This window comes from Struthio camelus, chromosome 1 (genome assembly GCF_040807025.1).
Source record: "Struthio camelus isolate bStrCam1 chromosome 1, bStrCam1.hap1, whole genome shotgun sequence".
Taxonomy (NCBI): Eukaryota; Metazoa; Chordata; class Aves; order Struthioniformes; family Struthionidae; genus Struthio; species Struthio camelus.
The window spans coordinates 156,024,530-156,048,610 of record NC_090942.1 but is presented as its reverse complement, the minus strand read 5'-3'; the positions used below and the strand labels follow the sequence as shown (position 1 = coordinate 156,048,610).

General features: G+C 39.6%; 1 protein-coding gene across 3 annotated transcripts in view; it reads left to right on the top strand.

Annotated features, from left to right (window-relative positions):
• The first annotated feature begins 2,161 nt into the window (after positions 1-2,161).
• Positions 2,162-24,081, top strand: part of UPF3A (UPF3A regulator of nonsense mediated mRNA decay) — a 31,870-nt gene continuing 9,950 nt past the window's right edge. For all 3 annotated transcript variants that reach the window (XM_068926007.1, XM_068926017.1, XM_068926004.1), the window contains exons 1-8: positions 2,162-2,439; positions 4,723-4,829; positions 13,796-13,902; positions 16,335-16,433; positions 16,529-16,639; positions 20,711-20,766; positions 20,860-21,018; positions 22,781-22,941. In XM_068926007.1, coding sequence (XP_068782108.1) covers positions 2,191-2,439; positions 4,723-4,829; positions 13,796-13,902; positions 16,335-16,433; positions 16,529-16,639; positions 20,711-20,766; positions 20,860-21,018; positions 22,781-22,941 — 1,049 coding nt within the window. In that variant the 5' untranslated portion in view covers positions 2,162-2,190. The remainder of the gene's footprint in view (positions 2,440-4,722; positions 4,830-13,795; positions 13,903-16,334; positions 16,434-16,528; positions 16,640-20,710; positions 20,767-20,859; positions 21,019-22,780; positions 22,942-24,081) is intronic.

The window sequence follows — 24,081 nt, the reverse complement described above, 5'->3', positions numbered from 1 at the left end:
CAGCACCTGTCCTGCCCTTGCCTGGACTCTACGTACTAGATAGCGCTTATTGTCTTTCTGGGTTATTCTGTTATTCTGATTTTCAACCCGCCTCTAGTCAAACTGGGTATTTTCCTTGTCCTCATGAGGTCTTTGATTACTATTTCTGGCCTCACTTGCCCTCAGGTTCTTTTGACTCTTGCTTTTGGTCATTGCCTTAGTTAGCTTTGGCAAGTGGGTACAAGGTCCAGGTCGTGGTCAGGTTGAGGAGACTGTCAACATGTCCCCACAAGAGACATCCTCTCTCTGTTTCATAACCTAATCTCTCTCCTGCAAGGATCAGTTTTGTCCCAGTTTGAGGTGGGGGTGGGGGGAGACCTGGCTGTTGCCTGCAAGCTTGTCAGACTAGGTCTTGAAAACCCACAAGAGATTTCTGTGGATGGTCCTAATTGACTCCCATGCTCTTCCCAGCTACTATAGGCTAAAAGATTTGAAGAGGAATAACACATTAGAGTTTGCTTGGCCAATCCCACCTGCTTTTATCTTTAGAGCTGAAAATTGCCTCTTAGGATCAAAGGTGAGGCTAATGGGATGATTGGAATATCCCATCCTAGGGATAGTGTGGTCAGGTTTCTTATTCATGAAGCCTGACAGACCAGTGTTGACAAATCAGACTTCAGCAAACATCAGAAAATGTCCTCCAGGAAAAGCCGTCACCTGATTTCCAATTATGACGATGAACTATAGCCACTGGTAGTAGACACAGAAGGAGGTTAAGATGGAATTATGATTCTGTTTTCAGCAGCTTCAGTACTGAGTTATTCCACATCAAATCAGCTACTATTTGTTGTTGTCATGTTGTGGACATCTATTTGAGGACTGACAATGCAGCATCGGCATCGGAAGATCAGTGTTGACCCTGTGTATTCTGCATAAATTGTAGGCATTTTTGCTTATTCTGTCTGTTTTCTGTTGCTTTAGAGGAGTCTAGTGGTATGCCTATGACCTATGTATGACCCACAGCCATTCTTCAGTTTCTGTGTCTCTGTCACTAAGCCTAGGAGAAGTAGTCTAGGACATCCCAAATCATCCAGGAGTTTCCAGAAACTTTTTAGAACTAGAAATCATAAAATTGCACTATTGCAATCCAGGACTGAGTAATCCTTGATCTGATGGATGGGTCACTACTTCTAGACTAGCTACATGGAAGATCTATTTCACTTTGTGGTCTCAGTTCAGGGACACCTTGCAGGTGAAAGATTAGTCTGAAGATAAATTAATATATATTCTACTTGTTCTTATCCTTATTCTACTCATTATTGGTGACTTCCCCAGTGACTTTGCCATGGGCAGAGATAGGATGGTGGCATTGTCTGAATCAGTATAAACATTTTTATGTTCTTATTTGATGTCTTCTTATTATTTGATAGGATAAATCAAATGCCAAATATCCACCAATGCTTGAGAAAATGTATTGGGAATGATGCTGATGTGACTGTCTGTGGGAGCTAAAGCACTAGGTGAAATCCTGGGAGCTCGTCAGAAGGGCGCTGAAATGTCAACCAGAACGACTCCGGAGCCTGCCGCATGGCCTGAGAGGTGGGTGCTAATGACATGTTGCCTGACTGTAGCCAGCGCTTCCCTAAATTGACAGAAACTCTCCTTGGGCACAGGACTCGTGACCTGACCTAACGGCCTCGTTTCATCCCTAGGACCTGCCTGGATTTCCAGCCCTGTGTCCTGAGCCTCAGCAGGCCCCAGCCCCGAGGTGGATTGCACGTACGCCATCCCGCTGCGCAACGGAGAGGCGAGGCCGGGGCAGACAGAGGCCGGCAGCCAAGTCTCAGCAGCCAGGGCGGCGAGGTTCGCGCCCCGGCCAGGGAAGGGGACAAGTTTCTTTCTCATCTCCTTCCCACAGGCATAAGTGGGACTTGTGTGGGGGCTCCTGAAAGTACCCATGCCAAGGAGGAGGGGGATGACGATGAGGGTGAGGATGCGGACGAGGACGGGGATGGAGAGGATGAGGACGGAGATGGCGCTGCCCGTCCCCGCCCCCCCCCCCCCCCCCCCGCAGCGGTGACCGTTGAGGTGCTCGGGCGGGGTTCTGGGGCAGCCCGCTCCGCCCCCTCAGTGAAGTCTCGCGAGATTCCACCCGGCGAGCGGCCAGTTCTCGCGAGCTTTGCGCCTGGCTGCGGCGGCGGCGGTTGTTCCATGAGGTCCGAGCGGGAGGCTGGGCCGGGACCAGTTCGAGGTGGCGGCGGCGGCGGCGGCGGCGGCTGTGGCCGGGAGAAGTGGCCCATGGAGGTCCCGCTGAGACGAGAGTCGCCGCGCCGCGAGCCGGAGGCTCCGCCAACGCCTCCTCCCCCGCCGGGGCCGCCGCCGCTTCCCCCGCCACCGCCGCCGCCTCTTCACCCGGCGCCGGGTAAACAGCGAGAGGAGAAAAAAACGGCGCTGAGCAAAGTGAGGGGCCGCGCGGGGGCCGCGGGGCGAGCCCGGGGGCTGTGCTGTGCCTGGGGGTGAGCCTAGGGCTGAGCCGGGGGGCTGGGGGCGTGCCTGAGGGTGAGTCTCGGGGCTGAGAGTGTGCCTGGGGGCCTGGGGATATGCCCGGGGGGTGTGCTATGGGGCTGGGGGCGTGCCTTGGGGGCAAACCTGGGGGCTGGGGATGTGACGGGGCGGGTGTGCTATGGGGCTGAGAGCGAGCCTGGGGGCTGGGGATGTGCCGGGAGGGTGTGCTGTGGGGCTGAGCGTGTGCCTGGGGGCCTGGGGATACGCCCGGGGGGTGTGCTATGGGCCTGAGGGTGTGCCTTGGGGGCAAGGCTGGGGATGTGCCGGAGGGGGGTGTGCTATGGGGCTGGGAGCCAGCCTGGGGGCTGGGGATGTGCCGGAGGGGGGTGTGCTATGGGGCTGGGAGCGAGCCTGGGGGCTGGGGATGTGACGGAGGGGGGTGTGCTATGGGGCTGGGAGCGAGCCTGGGGGCTGGGGTTGTGACGGGGGGGGGGTGTGCTATGGGGCTGGGAGCGAGCCTGGGGGCTGGGGATGTGCCGGGGGGGTGTGCTATGGGGCTTGGGGTGAGCCTGGGGGCTGGGGATGTGCCGGGGGGGTGTGCTATGGGGCTTGGGGTGTGCCTGGGGATGTGGCTGGGGGGTTGTGCTGTGGGGCTTGGGGTGAGCCTTGAGGCTAGGAATGTAGCTGGGGAGTTGTGCTCTGGGGCTGGGGGATGTGCTGTGAGGCTGGGGATGTGCCTGGGGGGTTGTGCTGTGGGGCTGGGAGAGAAGTCTGGGGGCTGGGGATATGCCTGGGGGATGTGCTGTGGGGCTGGGGATATGCCTGGGGGATGTGCTGTGGGGCTGGGGATGTGTCGGGGGGTGAATCTGGGGCTGAGGGTATGCCTGGGAGGCCAACCTGGGGCCTGGAGACAAGCTGGGGGGGCATGCCTGGGGGTGTGGCTGGGGGCAAGGCTGGGGCTTGGGAGTGTGCCTAGGAGCTGGGGGGAGGTGAGCCTGGGGGATAGGTGTGCAGGGAGTGGCGTGCCTTGGGATTGATCACTGAGCAGGGGGCATCAGGAGAGGCACAGAAGAGGTACATAGAGGGGCTGAGGAGTAAGTGCGGGAGTAAGGGTTGTTTGGGAAGGGGTCTGGGGACGGGAATAGAGGGGCAAAGGGGGATGGGCATGATTGAGCCAACTGGAACAACCCCTGGGGCAGGTGAGCAGACAGAAGTATTTGCAGGTAAGGTGAGATGGAGAAGTGCAGAGGAAGGCAAGGGCAGGGAACATGGGAAGACTTACTAAGAAGCGTTGGGCGATGTCCAAGGATCAGAGGAAATTTGTAATGAAGAGCATGGCCCAGAAAGGCCCATAGCTTCTATTCTAAACACTGAGGCTAATTCCAAGGAAATACAGCATTTAAACATCGTCTTTGTTTCATCATCAGCAAAATGAGTGTTCACTTTCTTAAGTATTTTGAGGACCTCAGCAAGAGTGCTGCAAATTTGCCTGTCTTTTCATCTTTCGTTCTTTAAAAATTTAGATTGACTAATATAGTGGCAGAGCAGGTCTTAAAAGAACAAGAGCACTTCTCTCTCCATGGTTTTATTTGAGCATCTTTCAGAGAATACTTATATAGAGTACTGTGAGATTTGTTTTATTCCCTTTTTCTAAATGGGGAAAGGAAAGCACTGAAGGTCACCATGACTTAAAGTTAAGTCAAGTTCAGATATTACTGAGAAATAGAAGTACGTTATCTGAATCTTGATGACCATTTCACTCTTTTCTATACTGTCATGAGAGTTTTCATGCAGTCTCAGACACTTTATTCTGGAGTGAAGACTTTGGACGATGTACATAAAATGCTTTTGTAATAAAAGACTTAAAAGTCAGTTTAAACAAAATCATTTTGTAAAGAGAGAATGCAAGTATTTTGTGTGGTCAATATTTATTTTTTTTCCCATTTGTTAATATTTTGTGTTCTCAGCCAAATTACAGTGACTTTTAAGCTCTTCATCAGAATGTTTCACTTATGCTGCAATTTTACGGTGTTAGTCTGTTGTTCTATACGTTTTATGTAGCAGAAAGTGAGATAGGTCAATTATTCCTTCTGCCAGCAAGTATAAGAAAGTAAGTCACTAGGAGGCTAGTGTTCCAATTTAAACTCCCAATTTTAAAGAATAATAGTACGTGATATTTAGTCTCTTCCCACAGTATTTAGATCAAAGATATTTGTCCATTTTGTTTTATATGCGCAGGTAGTTATTCGCCGGCTTCCTCCTTGTCTAACTAAGGAGCAACTAGAGGAACAGCTACATCCTCTACCTGCCCATGATTATTTTGAGTTTTGCACTGCTGATCCCAGGTGAGGATATGCTGTTGGTCAGTACTAAGTAGAAAAGAAAATGTTTGTACGAGTTTTCAGGTACTTAAAACCCAATTAAAGTATTTTGGATATAGTCATGTACCAAGTTGCATATTTTGTCCCTGGAGCCCTTACTTTTTGTTGGTGTTAGTAGTTATTCAAAATGTTTTTGAGAACAGAGATGCATATGTAGAGACAAGGGCATTCCTGCCCTTTCCTTTTACACTGCTGATTTTAAAACAGAAAATTGTTGTTCTGTGAATAGGGCGTAATTTTGTTCAAAATTCTCATGTTTCTTTTAGCCTTTATTGAAATGGAACACATTTCTTCTGAGCCACTTAAATTCCTTTTGTGACTGTTGATCACCTGTGAGAAAGACGACCTAGGGCAAATATGAAAAAAAAATTTCATAAGTGCTATTTGAGCTTAGTTTGTTTGCTTACATGTTTTTGTGTTTTATACAAATTCTCAAGGAATCCAGTTTTATTAATTTTTGTATCATTCAAAACTAAAAAAATGAAACACAGTGGTTCATTTAAAATCAAGAATTATAATTGCTAATACATTTATTTAATATGCTCAGTATCACAGCGTTAAAATACCATTCCCTTCTAACAAGGCAATTTCCAGAGGAGAAGAAACTTAAGTTAAAACAACCAGAGCATTCTTTTTGAGAATATATTACATCCACATGTGTTCTGAAAAAATAAAGGATGAGTTCCATCTTGCTGGACTGTGGTGTATCCTAACTTAGTGTGTGATAAATCGCCTTCCACAGGTATCAGATTCTTTCTGTTGACTCCAGAGAGATCCTAGATGATTACTGTAGACTGCATTTCAGAGTTCTTAAAGTTAGGAATGACCTCACCCAAAGCAGAAAGCCTACTTCATTCGTTGGAAATTGCACTTGAACAATCTAGCTCCTGTGCTGAGCATTAACTGAGAGCATACTGCCACCTTTTGCTACTACTGTTCTCTAGATGGGTAGATCTGATTATGTTGGCGCTCTCAGAGTAAACTCCACAATGGGAAAGGAACGAAAAGTCTATTTTGTGAAAACTGATGGCAGTTCAGTGCTTGCCTGACCTAGGCAGTTATGCATATGCACAGCAACAAAACAGTAAGTCATTAAGTGTCTCTGGCAGAATCAAAAAGGATGTGAAGTTAGGTAAGAGGAGTGTTTAGTCTGATCAAAAGTCTTTATAGTTTTTACTTTTTTCATATGAATCTGGACATTAATATTTCCAAATGGGTCGCTTCAAGGATTCTGTCCCAGCTGTTCATTTGATAATAGAAAACTATCAAAGGCAAACTGAAAATTCTCCTAAAAGCCTATTTGTGTCCTCAGTGTATGTGGCTGCATAAATGCCGGAAAACAGTTCAAAGAACATAATTTGAGTTGTCCAGAACTATTGTTGGCACAAGACTGTAATATGTATAAAGCTTAATCTTTCTCCTCTACCTTTATATGATGATATTTGCAGTATTCACAGGTCTTACTGCTTACTCATTTACTTGCATCCATGTTAGGTCAGTGATGAAAGATTTCACAGGCTCCTTCTCATGCTATATTAATCATCATCTACTTCCATTTAGCCAGTGACAGAACATATGTATATATAAAAAGTTTGTTAAATGGCAATTATGACACAGTAGCTCATTTTGGTAGAGAGATGAGGACGTGCTTAAAACGCTTCAAAAATTCCTTTGCCTTGAGGAGTAGATTTTGGTATTTAGAAATAACAAAAACCTTGAAGAAAATGAAGCTGCGTTTCTGATACTGTTTTGCTTCTATACTTCAAGATGTAGCAAGTGAAGAATATGATTTTTTTTTTTTAAACCTTTTTTAAACAGTGAAGTCTCTGATGTCTGTTACTTGGATTGTCAGATTCCTTGAATCCTTTGTATGAGCCCTGCAATAAAATACTGATCTTGGGGGGGAAATGTTATCTTGCTCTTGAATTTTGATTCTTGTTCTCTTCTGTCTCCAGGAATTTAGGCTCTCTCTAGAGGAAAAGTATTTTCATGTAATTTTGGATTTTTCATCACAAAGTGTTTTTTTTTTTTTTGCTTCATCTTGCTTCTTAAAAAATTACACTTTTGTATGAAAGTTGTATTTTTTTCAGAAGGAGTTTATCGCTATGAGATTTGTATAGCTGCATCTCCTTTCAGCAAACTACACTATTCACGTGGTCTTTCAGCTGCAGTCCTGCAAAGTATTGGTTTGGCTGTTTATTTGTTCTTTCACTGCCCCAGAATCATCCTGATTGGTTTTTCTCCCCTCGTTTCAATGCTGACATATATACATGTGTGTCTGTTTATGATTTAACTCATGACAAATTCACACACTCTAAGTTACTTACTATAGTACCTCACTCTTTCATGTGATTGTGACAAGGAATTAAGGACTCTTTAGCCATTTCGGAATAAGAAGTGAGTTGAGTTTTTTTGTTTGTTTGTTTGTTTGTTTTGTGTTTGGAAAGGAAAGGTCTACAAGCCTCTTATAAGTAATGTAAGCGGAGGGAAAGGAACAACCCTCACTGTGTTATCCCAAGGATTTATGGCAGAATTACAAAAAAAACAGATGACAAAATTAACATTTTTGGTATTGGTCTCCATGCAAGTGCAAATTAGGATACTGTGGACTAGCTTTCTACTTAAGAGTTTAAAACCTCTCAAGTATCCCAATGTAGATTGAACCGTTTGACCAGAACATACAGTAAAGTTTCAGAAATTTTATGTTGGAAACAAGATCAGCTAAAGGTCTTAGTGACACTGACCCAGCGAATAATTCTTTTGTAAGTATTAAGCATTATGTTGCAATAATCTGTCATGTTACAGACAGCTTACAAGATTTTGGAAAACTCTTCGTGGAAGTGTCTTTATGCTGTTCTAGCAGGCAGGTGCTGCTACAAAACAAGGTGGATGTATTTTCTCTATGGTGCCATTTGTCTTTTTCTGGTTAGCTTTTCTTTTCTGGCTCCTGTGCCATACTCGTAATGGAAACCAAACCAGAAAATTCAGTTATTAAGCACATGAGAAGAGAGTATAAGCAGATTTCATACTGCCTAACAAGAGAGTGAATCTGAGAAGCTGTTCAGCAGGGAGGAACTGTTCGCTGGAAAGAGAAAGGGGCGTACGAGTGTGCACGTTCTGGTGCAGAACCAGACAAATTTGCCCTAAGAGCTGTAACATTTCAGTTTAACGCTGTTATGTAATCTCTAGAAGGCATAAGTTTCTAAAAGCTCATTCGGATTTCTCTGACTGCAGAAAGCAGACATAATACTTTTTCACACAACACTGTTAAACCGTGGAATTCTTGGTCAGGAAATGATGTCAGAAATGATGTAGGTCAAAAGATAAAATGGTTCAAAAAGCAGTTGGACAATTATTTATGGAAAATTCATGAAGACCTATTAAACACAAGGACGCATATTCTGTATTATGAAATCCCCAGGCTACAATTAGCTGAAAGGTTATACTAGGGGAAGTATTGGTGTAAAGTTGCCCTTTTTAAACATACTTTCTGTTAGCGTCCTCTACTGATTGTTGTCAGAAAGATAACTAGAGAAGTCTAACCATTTCTGCATTTTTATTTCTGAGGGCATCTCACCCCAGGGGACAAAGTGAACAGTTGCAGTCCCACCTATATGCTTTTGCAAGATCTGCACACACATATATCAACTCCACAGTTTCACTATTTTTTACACTCTAAAAGTTATTTCTAAGTTTACGGTGTCTTGTTGTATATGAAAACTATAAAACTTTTTAAAATTTCACTTGATTGAAAAATTTCATTGATGTATATAGCACTTTTTCAGTTACATCCATTTCAATAAAATCATTTCACAAAATATGACCGTTGCATTGTATTTCATTCATTCTTTCGGGTTCATTTAATTCACTACATTACATTTACTTTTCTCTCTTGTACCTTGATATCAAAATACAAGCAGAACGCACTGTTTCTGTGACTGATTCTGTGGCATTTAGGGATGTTTGGCAGATGCACTGTCTATAACTGATAACATTGACTCTGCCTGCTCAACAGTCTGTCTTGTTCTCAGACTCCAGATGTTATCTTAACTGCTTCTTCCAACTACTCTTTTATGTCTTCATGTACAAGTTTGAGTCTTCTAAAAGTTGAGTCCAGTGACTGAGATCTGGCCCCCTGGGACTTGGCTCATCCCCGCGGACTGGCACTGAATGCTGTGCGCTAGTACTCCTTAATAGTGTTGGGAGGCTATAGAAGTAAAGAGATCTGAAAAGAAGCTTTGGTTATGTGAAAGTCAGTCAAATAGCTGGCGCTATGCCATTTGTTATAAACAGTGATTAAGCATCTTGTAAACAGCTCTCCTCCTTTGCCCTTTGTAACTGCTTCTCAGCCATGTTGCTCAGGATTATTGTAGGCAAATGACTTTAATGCTGGAGGATGGCATTACGCAGCCAGGAACTGCGGCTTTGAAGGGATGATGCCTTGCTGAGCTTCCAGGGAACCACAGCTGCAGCGTTCTGGATGGAATGAGTATCTGTCCGTCATCACAACTGCATGTTCTGCTTCTCCATGTCCAGACAAATTATGCTCATTTATATATGTAAGAAGGGAAGGCTGGAGTAATATAAAATGAAGCCAGTTTCATCTACTGTTGTGCTATATCAATAACCACAGAAGGTGAGAGATGAGATGATGAAGGCCAGTGGATTACAGCTTGGCATGACAATAGAGATGATGAGTTAGCAGTTTAATCAGAAATTATCTAACATTTCAAAACTCAGATATTGAGCTATGTGTGTAATTTGAATGTATATACATGTGGGTTCATATATATTTATCTTTTATTCATCTTTGTGTGTGTATATATATATATACACACTACATTTGATAAATTGATAAGTATTTTTGCTAAGGTGAGATGCCTGTTTTTATCGTTTACATGTTATATATTTTATAATATATTTTTCTTTATATTTTAGATAATCCTAACAATTTAAAATTACTTTCCTGAATAACATTCTTTTTATGCAATTGTGTCAAAAAATACTTAGTGTAATAAGTAAACTATTAGAATGTACTTATGTTATTAAAGTCATAAAAGTAGGGGCTTAACAAGGAGATAATAGATTAAGTATTATAGAAATAAATGTTACCTAAAAGGTTGAATATCCTTGAATATTCCTCAGAAAACAAAGAAACTCTCTATAGAAATGAAGAAATGGGTATAGTGAAGGCTCATCTGGTTACTTCCGTAGAGATTGCTCTACTTGATTACCCAGAAAAGCCAGCATCATGTGCAGTGCATCTGTCTGAAATATGATACGGACGGAAAGCAATATTACAGACAGAAACATACGGCAAACTAGAACCAGCTGTTTGACTCTAAAACTAAGCATACAACCTCAAAACTGAATTTCAAATCCTGATTGAAGTCTGTGCAGCGAGGCACTTGAAAAAAGGAGGAGGCACAGAGTACAGTGGCCCTTTGTGGAACAGTGGCTGGGGGACTCAGCTGGGTGGCATAGTCCTGAAGAGCAAAAGCTGTATTTCATGCAATGCTTGCTGAATGTAAAGTACAAAACGAGAGCAAGACTGCTTCTTTCTTGGAGAGAGTACTAGCCACAAAGTCTTATCTGGCTCTTTGAAGGGTTCGTGCTTTGCTACATAGTAACACTGATTAGTTCTTTGTGGATAGCTTAAAAGACCACTACCAAAATGGGTAGAGGTGTGGAGAGCTGCAGTCAAAGTTAGGTATCTGAAACCCAGAGTAAGAGACAATATTTCAGACATAGGCCATTGGTATGCATTTTCTGTTTCCAGTTTTAGTTGGCTTCCTATTCAGAATGTGTATTTTATGCAGTGTTTTTAGACACCTTGCCTACCCTTTCCTAGGTAGGAAGTGTAAGACAAGGGTCTGAATTCCCTTCTGGGTTCAAGCATCAATATATTAAGCACTCTGACATCGAACTTGCAGGCATCTGACAACCAGCTCTTTGTAGAAGTGGCTGCATTAGAGAAAGAACTTGTAATCATTAAGCTTGTCATGGCCGTATGTCTGTAACCTACTCCAATATATAGGAATATATAAAGACACAGACACAGTCCTACTTTATTGTGATATCATGCACATCAGTATCCTACTGTGCACAAGCATACTTTTATATTTTTGGATGCTTCTGCTGATACGAATGTAGTTCTTAAGATGTTAATAATGTATAGCAACTCTGCTGGAACCCTTTAATATTTTCAAGATGAATTTTAAGTCCATGCTTTCCAGACTCCTATTTACATATTCCAGACTCTCATTTTTCTCTTACTAATATCAGTAATAAATGCGTAGTAACACTATCAAACGTTCCTCTATTTTGAAAGGTAGTCATTGTGATAAGCCTGATCTGAACATGGTAGAAGAATAATACCATGTTGTGAACCAAGAAAAGATTGTACTGCCAAAGCAGACAGGAAACAGGTGGCGTTACTGTAAAAACTAAAGGAAACAAGGAAGAAATAAGTCTTTTTATTTGCAATTCTGTTTTATGATGTTTATGTGCCCAACCACAGGGTTCTAAGTTACTGCAGAAAAAAAAAATTCCAACTAGCTGATGAAGCTGTTCTGCTGTGCACTGAGATAGAGTGCTACGGTATTGCAGTGGTTAGGACGCTTGCCTGAGTCCCAGTCTTTGATCTCAAGAGAGTCTTAGCATTTTACAAAAACTGAAGCTGGATAAGACATTGAAATAGTTGTTAGATTAGGAACTGAAACTCAAGATTTCTCCATCTCAGATGGTTGTCTTGGTGACTGGGCTAAAAAATAACGTTCCTTCAAGATTCTTCTTTATGCCCTGTGAATCTTAAGCACTTCAAGTGTACAATCGTATTGGTCTCTACTAAGTGCCTGGCCTCATTTTGTTTGAACATCAAAGAATGTATGAAACATATAATAACTGTAAGAATAGACCTGTTAAAGTGATAGAGAAGGAATTTCACTTGTTTCTGAGAGCTGCCAGTTATCAAGGGGACTTTTTCATTCTGCCAACCAATTGGCAGCACGGAGACGTTTCTTCTAGCAAACCTATAGATTGCCAAAATAAAATTTCCCCCTTTATGTACACTTGTAAGCCTTTCAGTTTTTTAAAGCAAAATAATTAACTCTGTATGGTATTGAAAAGTGTCAAATGTCATCTTTTTTGCTTTCAAATCAATGGGAAGAAAGCTGGCTTGTTTTGTCTGCATTGCATCTTGACAGTCACTCCATGGCCACCTCAAGACCCGCTGCGTTGCGTGCACAGATGGGAGGTGTGCAAATTGAACCCTGCAGAGCCCCGTGGCCAAGCGCATCCATATGCCAGCGTGCTCGTTTGGTTAGACTGTCTGGAGGCTGCTTGTACGCTGCCATAAGGCATCTGTGTAGGCTGTGGCAGATGAGGGAGCGCACCATGCTTGTAGCCTCTCTCGGCACCGCTTTGTATTGGTGGCGTGGTCATGGCTTTGTCTAAGCAGGCATTTCTGTGGTTACATGCTTACAGTTCACTTAATGTTATTTGTTTCCTAGAATCTCAAAATAGTGTATGTGAATGAAGTAATTCTTCCTTAGAGTCTAAACTGCATCCTCTGTGTACTTTATGAACACCCCCTAGCTGGCAAAGCATCTGCATGAGAAAATCTCAGTAGTTTTTATGTTCAACTTTTCTGCTGGCTACAGATTTGGTGGTGTTGCAATCATTGGTTGGTTATCAACAGCCTTCTGACATGCAAAGTGGAATCCATATGGATGCATACTTGAAGAAGAAAAAGTGATTGCTTGGTTTGCGGTAGCTATGGTTGTACACGTGGATCCTGTGCCTTACATGTTTTTGCTCTTTCTGAATCCTTGGCAGATCTGATTCTGAATTAGCTATGACATTTAACTATAGTTGCCACTGTCTGTGTTTGTTGTTTCCTGCAGCTGCTGGTGAGTTTGAGAAAATACCAGGTGTGGGGATAGTATTATGAACATAAGTATTTTAAAGTTAGGGGCTTAAGTTCAAATATGTCAAAAAAACTGGCTTGATATGTATGTAGTTATCTGTTGACTGAGCCACTTCATCTCAGCCTCATTGAAGGAAGTTTAAGCTAAACTGTTTTACATCATAACTGGGGGGAGGGGGGGGTTAAGGCATATGCATGACATGGCTCACAGTAACTTAGCTAATGGGTGGTAATTCATTAACGTACCACAATTTTATTGTGGTTGGTGGTGTACTTCCTGAGGTTCTGATCAGGCACATTTAAGAAAAATTATGTCCCCAGAGAGGGGTCTATGCCAACAAATTCTTGATCAGAACTAGTTTAGATAAGTACCTGTTCTTTCCTTTGCTAGGAATGTTTTGGATTTTTGCAGTAACTATTATCCAGAACTAGATATTGCATATATATTCATACACATATATGTCAGGGGGAGATTATTTATTTTTATACAATTGACTGTATTATCTTGCCAATTATTGAGTTATTTCATCTTTCTTAAAGGTGGAAATCTCTTTTAAATACAGTGACAGCTTAGCAACTGCCTGTTGACCGTGAGCTTTTCCTTTCCTTCTGCTGTTTCAGCAACAGAAGGCTACTTTAGCATGCTCAAGAAGTCCGCCAAAAGCCATGCAGTTAGTCATATCTCTTAAATCATGAAAATTTAGACTTAAAGCTCTGATCTGGCAAAATGGAAACATATACTCTGCAGTTCGGAAAGACAAAACAAACTAGAAATATTTGTCTCAGTTCAGAGTAAATTTCACAATTAGATCCGGGAATGCAGTAGTTCAGTTGTTTTTTCTCTTCTATATAACTTTTATATGTGTATGTAAAGACTTTGATATGCATGTTTAAGGTAGCCATTTCCCAAAGATAACTATTACGGTGTGGTCATTCTAGTGTTACTTTTTTTGGTCCTGAACAGAACAGTAAATAACAGAAAAAAAAATATTTCTTGTTGCAGCCTTTATCCACATCTCTACTCAAGAGCATACATTAACTTTAGAAATCCCGAGGACATCCTTCTTTTTAGAGATCGCTTTGATGGCTATGTCTTCATTGATAATAAAGGTTGGACTATTTCACAGATTTTAAATATATGTGTGTGTGTGTGTGTGTGTGTGTGTGTGTATGTGTATGTATCACTTTAGAACATGGATTTGTTTCATTCTTGCTCATAAATATAGTTTTTTTGCTCAAGATACAGTTAATTACGTAAAAATGTACTAAAAGAAAATCTAATGCTTAGAGATAATGAAGTACAAAATATATTTGTCCATGCAATCTGACTTAGGTCTGTGCAGTGTGTACACTTTCTGTTACTCTTGATTGCATGATAATATAGTAGTTCTTCCCTAAGGCCCATGCCTTCCTCAGAGCACGGAGGCAGTAGTCACACAATGAGCAGTTCAGTGCTTTCTGTTATCTGCATTCCTGTACCTTCAGCAATACACTGTCAAGATCTCATTAACTACCTTATGTACGCTTCTGTGCTATTTGTCACAGCATGAATGGCTTTATCCTCAATGTGTTTCTGTGAGATCAAGTGGTACTAGTTCACGTTTTATACTTGAGAAAACAAGACCAAAACTGCTGTCCTTGTCAGTTTGGTTGCCCAATTTGAGATATGTAAGGTTTAACTTCTTAGAGCATTTATGTTTTATGGAGCTTTACATGTTTAGAGTTTGATTTCCGTAGCTGTGAGTGCTCACCTGCATTTGCAGACAGGACTGCCGACTTCTTGAGTTAAGTTCCAGGAAAAGGAGTGACAGTGACAAAATGGGTTCCCATCTTGAAAAAGTTTTGTCTGCAAAAGATAGCCCAACAGTGAAGAAAAGCTCTGTAATATACGTGTGTAATAGCATTAAATGGCAATAACTAAGAAATTATGCTTTCTCTTTCAGCAGTTCCTTGCCTTATTCAATCCTGGCTTCTATAAAAAATTGAATGGGTTGCATAAACAGATTTAGATTTTTTTTTTTAAAGCTGTTTATTCTGTACACTGAGTGTTGTATTGGTTCTGTGAAAAGTAGTCCTGTCCACTCTTACTGGAGAGTTAATCTTTAAAGAAACTGTCTACCAAAATAACAAATTTCTACTAATTATTTTTTACCTAAGATATCTGTATAGGCTTCTAACTGTGTCAGATTTGGATAGATTTTCCTAAAGATGGAAAATAACACACTGCTCACAATGTGTGATTTCCAGGTTTCAAACTCTGTTCTAAAGTAGGAGGCAGGATAGCTCTTCATTAAGAGATCCCAGAATTTTCCTTAACATGCGTATTTTTTCTTGCCTTGTTCTCAAAATGAGCTGGGTTGTTTTAGCGGAAATTCAGTTCGAGGCAGATATCCGTTTTACAGAATTTCAACCCTGGATGGTGAAAGAGCAGTAACATTAAAATCAACTGAAAACAGGATCTTAAGAGAAGCGTTGGACAGTATTAGTGTCTGCTTTGCCTAAACATGAGGTCGTTATGATAGAAGATTTGGCAAGGACTTCATTTTGTCTAAATTAAGCGTTTTCTTCAGTGTTATGCTGGACTGAAGCCAGAATATTCTGTACTTTACAAAACTGAGCTTGGACACAGCTAGTCAGTTTGGCATGATGCTTGTTTAAATAATGAGCACAACCTTTGATCCAGGGTGCCCTCTGGTGAGTCTTGTGTTAGTGTTGCATTTAGCAGGCTAAAATTAAAGCAAGGATTGCCAGGGGAAAACTTTGCAAACGTTTTAGCAGATTTAAACCAAGTATTCAGTGGACCTGAGCAAACTTTGAGTGCTCGTGAACCTGCTTCATAGTTGTAAGTGGAAACCAGGCAAGAATCAAAAGCTACACATAGCTCTGACTCCAGGCCAAAGAAGAATCTTGCATTTAAGGCAGAATTCAGAAACAAAGAATCCATGCCAATAAACATGGAAAAGAAGTTGTACCATCCATCATAAATAGAAAAAAGGAGCTTCACACAGTTCTACGTACTGAGTTTTAGAACTTTAGTTCTAAAAGAAGATGGCATTTCTTTTGATTATATGTTATCCAATATTGCTTTTTTAATTTTGTGGCAACAGAACTGTATAGAAGCAACTCAGTTGTTTCAGGTTCGTCTCCCAGAAGTAGTTATTCATTTCTCAGGCCGAGATTTTATGTCAATTTGTCTACTCGAAGACAATTTTTGAAGAATGAAAAGAGAATTATAAATGATAATGTAAGAATGTTATTGTGCAACAGTACTCATCTTCATTTTGGCAGTCTTTTTGGCATGTCAAAATAATGCTTAAGTATATAGTTCAAATATAAATGTATTTTATTTTGAATCTGAAACACTGATGCATTTTATTTATCACTATGAGCAGACTCATTAGGAATTTAGGATGGGATTTAAAAAATACTCACTTCGATTTCAACTAAGGCTACCTGACAGCAGTCTGAAGAGTTTTGAAAATCTTACCTGGATATTAGGAATGTTTCCCAAAATGAAAATTAAGCATTTGATCTTTTTTAAGGTTTGGAGTATCCAGCAGTGGTTGAATTTGCTCCATTCCAGAAGATTTCAAAAAAGAAATTAAAGAAAAAAGATGCAAAAGCTGGGAGCATTGAAGATGGTAAACATGTTTTTCTGATGTCACAGTGGAAAATAGATTCCGTTTCTGTCACACATTGCAACATGTTAACGTATTTAAAAAATTTTTCTTCACAGATCCAGAATATAGGAAATTTTTAGAGAGTTATTGTGCTGATGAAGAGAAAATCTGTGCCAATCCTGAGACACTTTTGGGAGAGATTGAGGCCAGAACAAGGGAACTCATTGGTCTGTTTTCTTGAATTTTCTTATTATAGAGAATATTAAATGTCTTTTTTTAATATCATTATGATATTACCTGCAAGGTCTGACCTATTCAGTCTGACAGAGATTGAGATAACTGCAGTTTTAATCTTTGTCCTCCTGCTAGATAGTGACTGGAAACACCTTACCTCACTTATTCTTAAGCCTCTATGCGTGGAACTCACCTGACTTCACTGGCGGTTTTGTATGCACAGTGACTTCAGAAATGGATCCTTGTTGCTTCCAAATACTTACACATTTATTATCAAAAGATGGAAGATTTATTATTAAAAGATTGAACAGCTGAATACTTAACAATTCATCCCTGAAGTTAGCTGCTTGTATTGTGAAGGATAAAATGCTGTTCTCATGGTCAAGAGTCTACAAAAGCTTTGAAAGTTAGGCAACACCTTCTTTTCTATATGCATGCAGCATGACTTTCACAGTCTCAAGGGAAATCTGTAATAAGATTAAGATTGAAATCTTCTTGATTTTATTGGATTTCAATTACAAGTTTCAGTAGTATGAATATTACAGTTACGAGTACACTTATATAAATCATGAACGTATTGCCACAAAAAGCAAATTGTGTTTAAGCTGTAATCCATATTGTACTATATAAAAACGACGTAATATTTTTTCTTCTTTTCAATTCAGTCTTTCAAAGACTACTACTGACTGTAGTGAGTGTAACACCCCACAGTAATGGCATGTTGTAGAGAATTATTTGGCTATCAGTAAATGCATAATAGAAGACTGTTACTAAGAAGTGTACAAGACAGGCCCTGAAATTGTAAGATTAAAAAAAAAAAAAAGAGCGAGCATCAAAGTTAGTGTTCAGCACAGCCATGCAGACTGCTACCTTCTCATTTTTGAGGTCACTTAATAGTTAGGATTTTTAGAAGATGAAACTTTAAAAAACAAAGCTGTTCATAAAGTGTAAAGGAGCAGAAGACAGCATAAACGTGGCTGTTGAACAGCAGTAAGTGTTGCAGATGATGGGCACACGTGATTAGGCCTTTATGTTGACAGACTGAAATGGAAGTAGTCCATTTCAGTTCTTGATTAGAGGAGTCCTTTAGTCAGTAAAATGTGAAAGCTCTTTTCAGGATTCTTTCAGAATCCTGAAAGAAGAATTTTCCTGGGAAAAGAAAGATCTATCTTTCATGTAAAATTTACAGATGTGATGTGATTTATATTCCCCAAAACTCTAAATAATATTGTCATTTTCCACTGAGAAACATATATAACTCTTTCCAGAATACTTTTACTTCACAACTGCTAGAATGCAGCTTTCAGGAAATATTGGTGTGCGGTGTGCTGTTTCTACAAGTGGCAACATGCAGAACACCTGTTTTTTCCCTAGGTGACAATTGACGTGGAAAAAAGAATTGATCTTTGTTATTATTTCCTTATGCTACAAAAATAGCCATCTGTTTTAGTTAATGCTATTTCCTAGTCTATCCCTGCCTGTAATAAGCATTTATACAGGGTGGCACTAATTCTTCTTCATATGCATAAATTAATAGTTGACTGGAGAGATTTGGAGCTGTAAACAATTTAGAGGAAATAGAAATTATAATTTCATGGACATTCAGATGATTCTGTTATCAGTAAAACTTTTTTGTTACTTTTTTGGATACGCAAGTTTCCCAATTTTTATTTGCCAGAAATCTTTCCTAGCAGAGTGAAAGCAGCCAAATTTTTCTAAGAAGTTTTATAATCTCAGGAAAGATTTTTTAACTTAAATATATTCTAGCTATCAGTGAAAAGGTTTAGTCTGGGAGTTCCAAGTTTCAGATAAACAATGTTGGCTGAAGGAAGCTTTTCATGATGAGTTTTGCTTCTGTTAAATCACAGGAGGTCAAATTATTTGCTTTATTTTTTCTCCTATTCAAAACTGCAGCTATTGCTATTAGTATCGAAACAAAGGTCATTGCAGTGGGTAGCATGCCTATAGTAACATTATGTAAGGATTTAGTTGTGCCCAGTTTCAAAGGTGCTATTTCTATTGAAGTCAATGAAAGACGTGCCCAGCACTTTGTTGACAGAATTGGGTCTCGCATTCTCAGCATTTCTCCAGATAGTGTTACCTCAAACCAACATGTTTTATGTATCACGGCAGATGCTTTAGCTCATCTGTTTCAGTGTGACAGAGAGATATAAAACAGAGTTTCTCTGTAACGAGATCAAGGTAAGCCCATTCTTCTGGCTTGTTTTTAGAAAGCAAGATAAAATATAAAAGCTATTGCTGACATAGTTCTTCATTGTGTAGTTTATTTCATTTTAAAATTTCCTAAATGCTTTCAGAAAATACTCCTAGATTTTCATGTACGCTAAGGCCCATAAATAAAATGGATAGATTCCATTTTAATTGATAACTGTTATTTTTTTGGCCTCCTCCTTTCATATTGATCATCATGCTGCCTCTTTTCTTTGAACTTCAAATTATAATTTCTGATTAAACCTCTTGTACCACAACTTGCTCATGTCTAAGCTCAAGTCCTGGAGTCACAGTGTGGCTTATCCTTTCCCCGGACCCTTCAATTACACTTCATGGTCACTTTCAGCTTGTAAAAGCTGACACTGCTCAGATGGGGGAACTGACGGGTGCAGGAGAGAAAGGCAGAGATGCAGGTCTGAGGATGTGGAAAGGAAGGTGATGAGTACCTAAAACTGATCAAAAATTATGGGCCAGAGAGAAAAAGAGAGGGGCAGCATGGAAAATCTGGGAATAGAGGGAGAGGATCTCAAATCAACAACCTTTTTTGCTTGTTGCTTTTGACCATCGATATTTTGCTAAAAATAAATACCGAATCTTACCAGACCTTCCCTTTCGTAACTCCATAACAAGATTTTATCAATAATGACTAGGTTACTAGGAGGAAATTTAGGCATTCAAAGCCAAACATTGAAATGTTTTTGGGATATGAATTGTGTCTAGATTTAGGCTATGCCATTCTAAATTTGATTATGACTTTTCTTCTTTCCTCATTTTTTATTTCTTTGATTTTTTAAATTTCCCTTTTTTTATTCTTTCCTCCAAATCCTATCATCCATTCCAGTAGTGAATTTTTCTCCTTGGTTTTGTCCAGCTGCCTTTCACTGGCTTCGGAAAGAGTCCTATAAATAATTGCAGAGCAATTTCTAGCGGTAAATGTTTTATATAACTCTATCCTGGGACATCTAAGACTGAAAAAAAATATTATATAACTGACTCACAGCTATAAGTACATAATTTCAAGTGTGCACTCAGTATTGACAATGAAATGAATCCTGATATTTAAAATCATAGATGCTGTACATGATACAGAATTTGAGGATGTCTCCAAGTTTCTGTAGAATTTGGGGATGGTTCAGGCAGAAGGCTTGGGCTAGATTTCCAAGTGTGGAAATACCTCTGTATCATAAGAACGGCTGTGTGATCCAGCAGATGAGGCATTTTATTTGCTACTTGGGAAGTCAAAGTTGTATTGAAACTCCTGATTATGTGCCATGTAGCCTGGGACAAACCACTTATCTTTTGTTTATCCCATTTTCCTGTGGGATGGTGAATGCTAAAAGAGGAGTTAAATGGAAATGTTAAATGGGAGTAAAACCGTTTCCTTCATGGAATAATTCAAAATCTGGGACTGAAAAGTGTCATGTGAGACTGTAGTAATACTGGCAGTATATGAACAGCAATATAGCTAAGTTCTGATGTACAGAAGTTAAAATGTAGAATAGATACTGAATTTCTTTCCTTTTTGAATAATAACCATTTGATGAGCAGGAGGATGTTGTCATTCTCTGCACTGAAAATATATGATTTTGAATTAAACATGAAGTAATAATGCAGAATATCTCTATTTCCTCTAATCCTAACAGCAAAAATCTGAGAAGTGTTTCTAAAATGAAGTGCTGGAAATGGTGTCCAAAACATATGATATAAATAGGGTTATTAATTATTGAGCTCCCATGCAGATAAAGCTGGAAAAAAGGAGTTAGCACTGAAGTAAAGAAATGAGTACATATTTTAGGAGATGAACACTATATCACAAATTTTTTGTGTTTTAGCTAGAAGAACAACACCCCTTTTGGAATATATTAAAAATAGAAAATTAGAAAAGCAGGTACGTTCAGACTTTTGCCTGAAGTTCAACTTTCATGTTTCATATATGGTTTTCCTTTGGACAATTTACAATTAATCATTTTGAACTCTTCAGAGAATACGAGAAGAGAAAAGAGAAGAACGAAGGCGGAGAGAATTGGAAAAAAAACGTCTGCGAGAGGAGGAGAAGAGGAAGCGCAGAGAAGAAGAAAGACGTAAAAGAAAAGAAGCAGAGAAGCAGAAGAAAATTTCTGAAAAAGAAATAAGGATCAAGGTACCTTACTGAAAAGCTTCAGTTGAAGTTATTCAGAAATTCTTTTGTTTTCTCACTAGTATTGTTTACAGAGTATGCTACAATACAGCGAGGAGATACGAAGCCAGTTTTTACTGGAAGCAAAAATAAAGTCAGGCCTAGGCTAATTAGCTTTGTTGAGAAGTGTGGCTACTTACCTTAGGTACAAGGCTGTGCTAATCACAAGTAACTCAGCTATCTTTATACAGCACCGCCACATTCTATGCAAACATGACCTGGCAGAACCAAATTGCTCTATTCTAACACATGTCAAAAGTTTGTTGCAAATATGGCTTTAGCATTTTCTTCCCTGTTAATCTTCATCTAGCCGTATGTGCTGAGATTTTTCATATTTATGCTCAGAATTGATTGATTTTAATAGTATGTTTTAACCAAGTTACAACAAAGTCTTGCTAATTTCAGGCTGTGCTGCAACTCAGATTGCAAAACCATCTGAATGGATGTGTTTACAATGACTTTACTTAAGCATAAAGTATTTTGTGCTAATAAGACTTGACATTTAAAATCTGATTTATATAAGGCAACACAGATAAAAACTGTTCAGATAAACTAGATTTTGTGCAATTAGAAAGGTTTTGTAGGCTGACTTGAAGATGTATATTGATATAAGAATCTATGGCTTACTGGGAGGACACATAGACTCGCTCCAGATTTTTGGTCAGGGGAAGCCACAGAGCTATGTAGCTCCTTCCCCTTTCTTACCTTCGTGGACAACAGTTGCCTCACCTGAATGCATCAAAATAGTAAGTTCTGAAGCACAGTTACAACTTTTTCATATTCGGGCATAGAAAAAAAACATTCTAGAACTTTAGAAGAAAAAAAGGATGTTTTTTAAAGTGTGTTGTCCAAAAAAGCCAGTATTTATGACATATATGTGACAATGAGACCTGGAAAGCTAATTCTATCTCTGAAAGAAAAGTAAAATATTATAGAAGTTAAATGCTGGAGAAGAACAACCTGTGCTCATTTCAAAAAAGCTGATGGAATGAATAGAGAGGTGAAATGTTCTACTTGTACCTGAGAAGTTAGAAAAGTAGTTAGATACTGATTGGTCCTTCTGTGAAGACTATTCCTGTAATGCTACGCACAGATCAAGCTGTGCATTGATTATTTGTTGTGAAAGTAACAGACTTCTTGGAAATCTTAATCTCCAAAACGAAAATGTAATGGGATGTTTTCTGCTAGCATCATCATTTTTTCCTCAGTCTGTGTTTCTGTCAAGGTGTATTTATGCTGAACACTTACTTTTATGTGCGAGCCTTTACCAAGTAGTTTGTGTATCACACTTTTTTATATAATATTTCAAGGCATAAAGGATTAATCCTACTCCTCCTGTAGTATTGTGGAGGTTCTGCTTTTTATTTTATTGGCAGTAAGCCTGAACCCTCTTGTTACATAATTTCTAAAAAGTCATAGACCGTAATAATGTCTTTAGATACAAACCCAGGAGAGAAGAGTAGGTGAGTGCACTTCCCGGTTTTCTTAGTGTATTTAAAGTGTGCTGCTGAATACCTATTACTCACTCCATCACTCCTTAGCAAAGGTAAACTGCGCTTCTAAAACAACTTTTTAATTCTTATATGTTGCAAAATGTATTCATAGCATTTAAATAAGATATAACCGTGATCTCTGGTCTTAATAGGATATTAATATATTTAAGACATTGTTAAAATGTCTGTTACAACAATCGTTTTACATAATAATATAAACAAATATTTCTTAGCTTCTTAAGAAGCCTGAAAAAGGAGATGAGCAGGCCAGTGAAAAGCACAAAGAAAAAGGTGAAGAAGCTGACCTTGAAGAAAACAAATGGGAAAAACCATCTGGATCTGGGAGTATAAAATCCAAGTCATTGGAGGGTTCACTAAAAGAGCTTAAGGAAAAGTAAGTACTATTTATCTTTTAGGTGCCAAGTTACATCTTAAATGCTTGGATTTGAAGGCTTAAACATGATTTAAGTGGTGCATTGGCCTGGTGTTTGTCAGCACAGAACTGATTTCATTCCACATTTGAACAAATCTCTCACTGTCCTTTTTTGTAAAAGGTGTTTAGTAACAACTTACTGACCTGATGGCAGTATTAGTGGATGCAATTTGTTATTTGTGAAATGCTTTGAAATCCCAGATTGGAAAGATTTCTACGTGAAAAGTCATTCAGAGTTTCATTGTTATTTCACCTGTTCCCCATCAAGAACTCAGGTAAGGCCGTCCTTCCATTACTGATGTCAAAGTCTAACTAAATTGCCTAGGATGTCTTACTATGCCATCACATTTTCCTCATTTTTCCTGAAATAAACAGATAAATGTGTTTGATGAATGGGAATTGCAGAACAATTAAGGTGTGAATCCTAGCCTTAAAACAGGCATGTAGAAGGCTCTCTCTGTCTCCCAGTGCCTTCTGTGTTGCGTATGTAATAGCAGGAACAGATGAATAGCTCAGTTCTGTAGCATACCGTAGCCTGGAAATGTCTTCCAAATGTTTTCTGCAGCTGATTCTCTCTTTTGTCCTTTGGCATGTACGTCTCATTGCAAGCAGGACACAGGTCAGGATTCACCCATAGGATATGTAAGATATATGACTAAGAATAATATGCTGCTCAGGTAAATAATATTTTGTAATTCAGTGGGGGTTCTCAGCCAAGCTGTCAAAGTACCTAGCAAAATAGAAGAGCTGAATCTGATATGTCATCTAGATGCATAACTTGTGCATATTAAGAAATTGAGTGTTTAAATAATTTACCTACGGTAATTCTCTAATGTATTAGAGAAATATTGGGATTGTGTTCTAGAAGACTTGCAGGCTATCTGCCTGCTCTGAGTAGTTTAAACGTTATCCTTTTCCACATAGGGTCATGATCTTTACAAAGAGTATGCAGGAGCTGCAAATGTAACTTTACTATTTGTGTTTTTAGGCTATGTACTCTTTGGAGATGCAGAGCAAGGTTTGTTCTCATAATGGCAAATAGAAAAGTAAAGAACACTTGAACCCTGACTGGAATATAAAAACATTGAATATACTAATGGA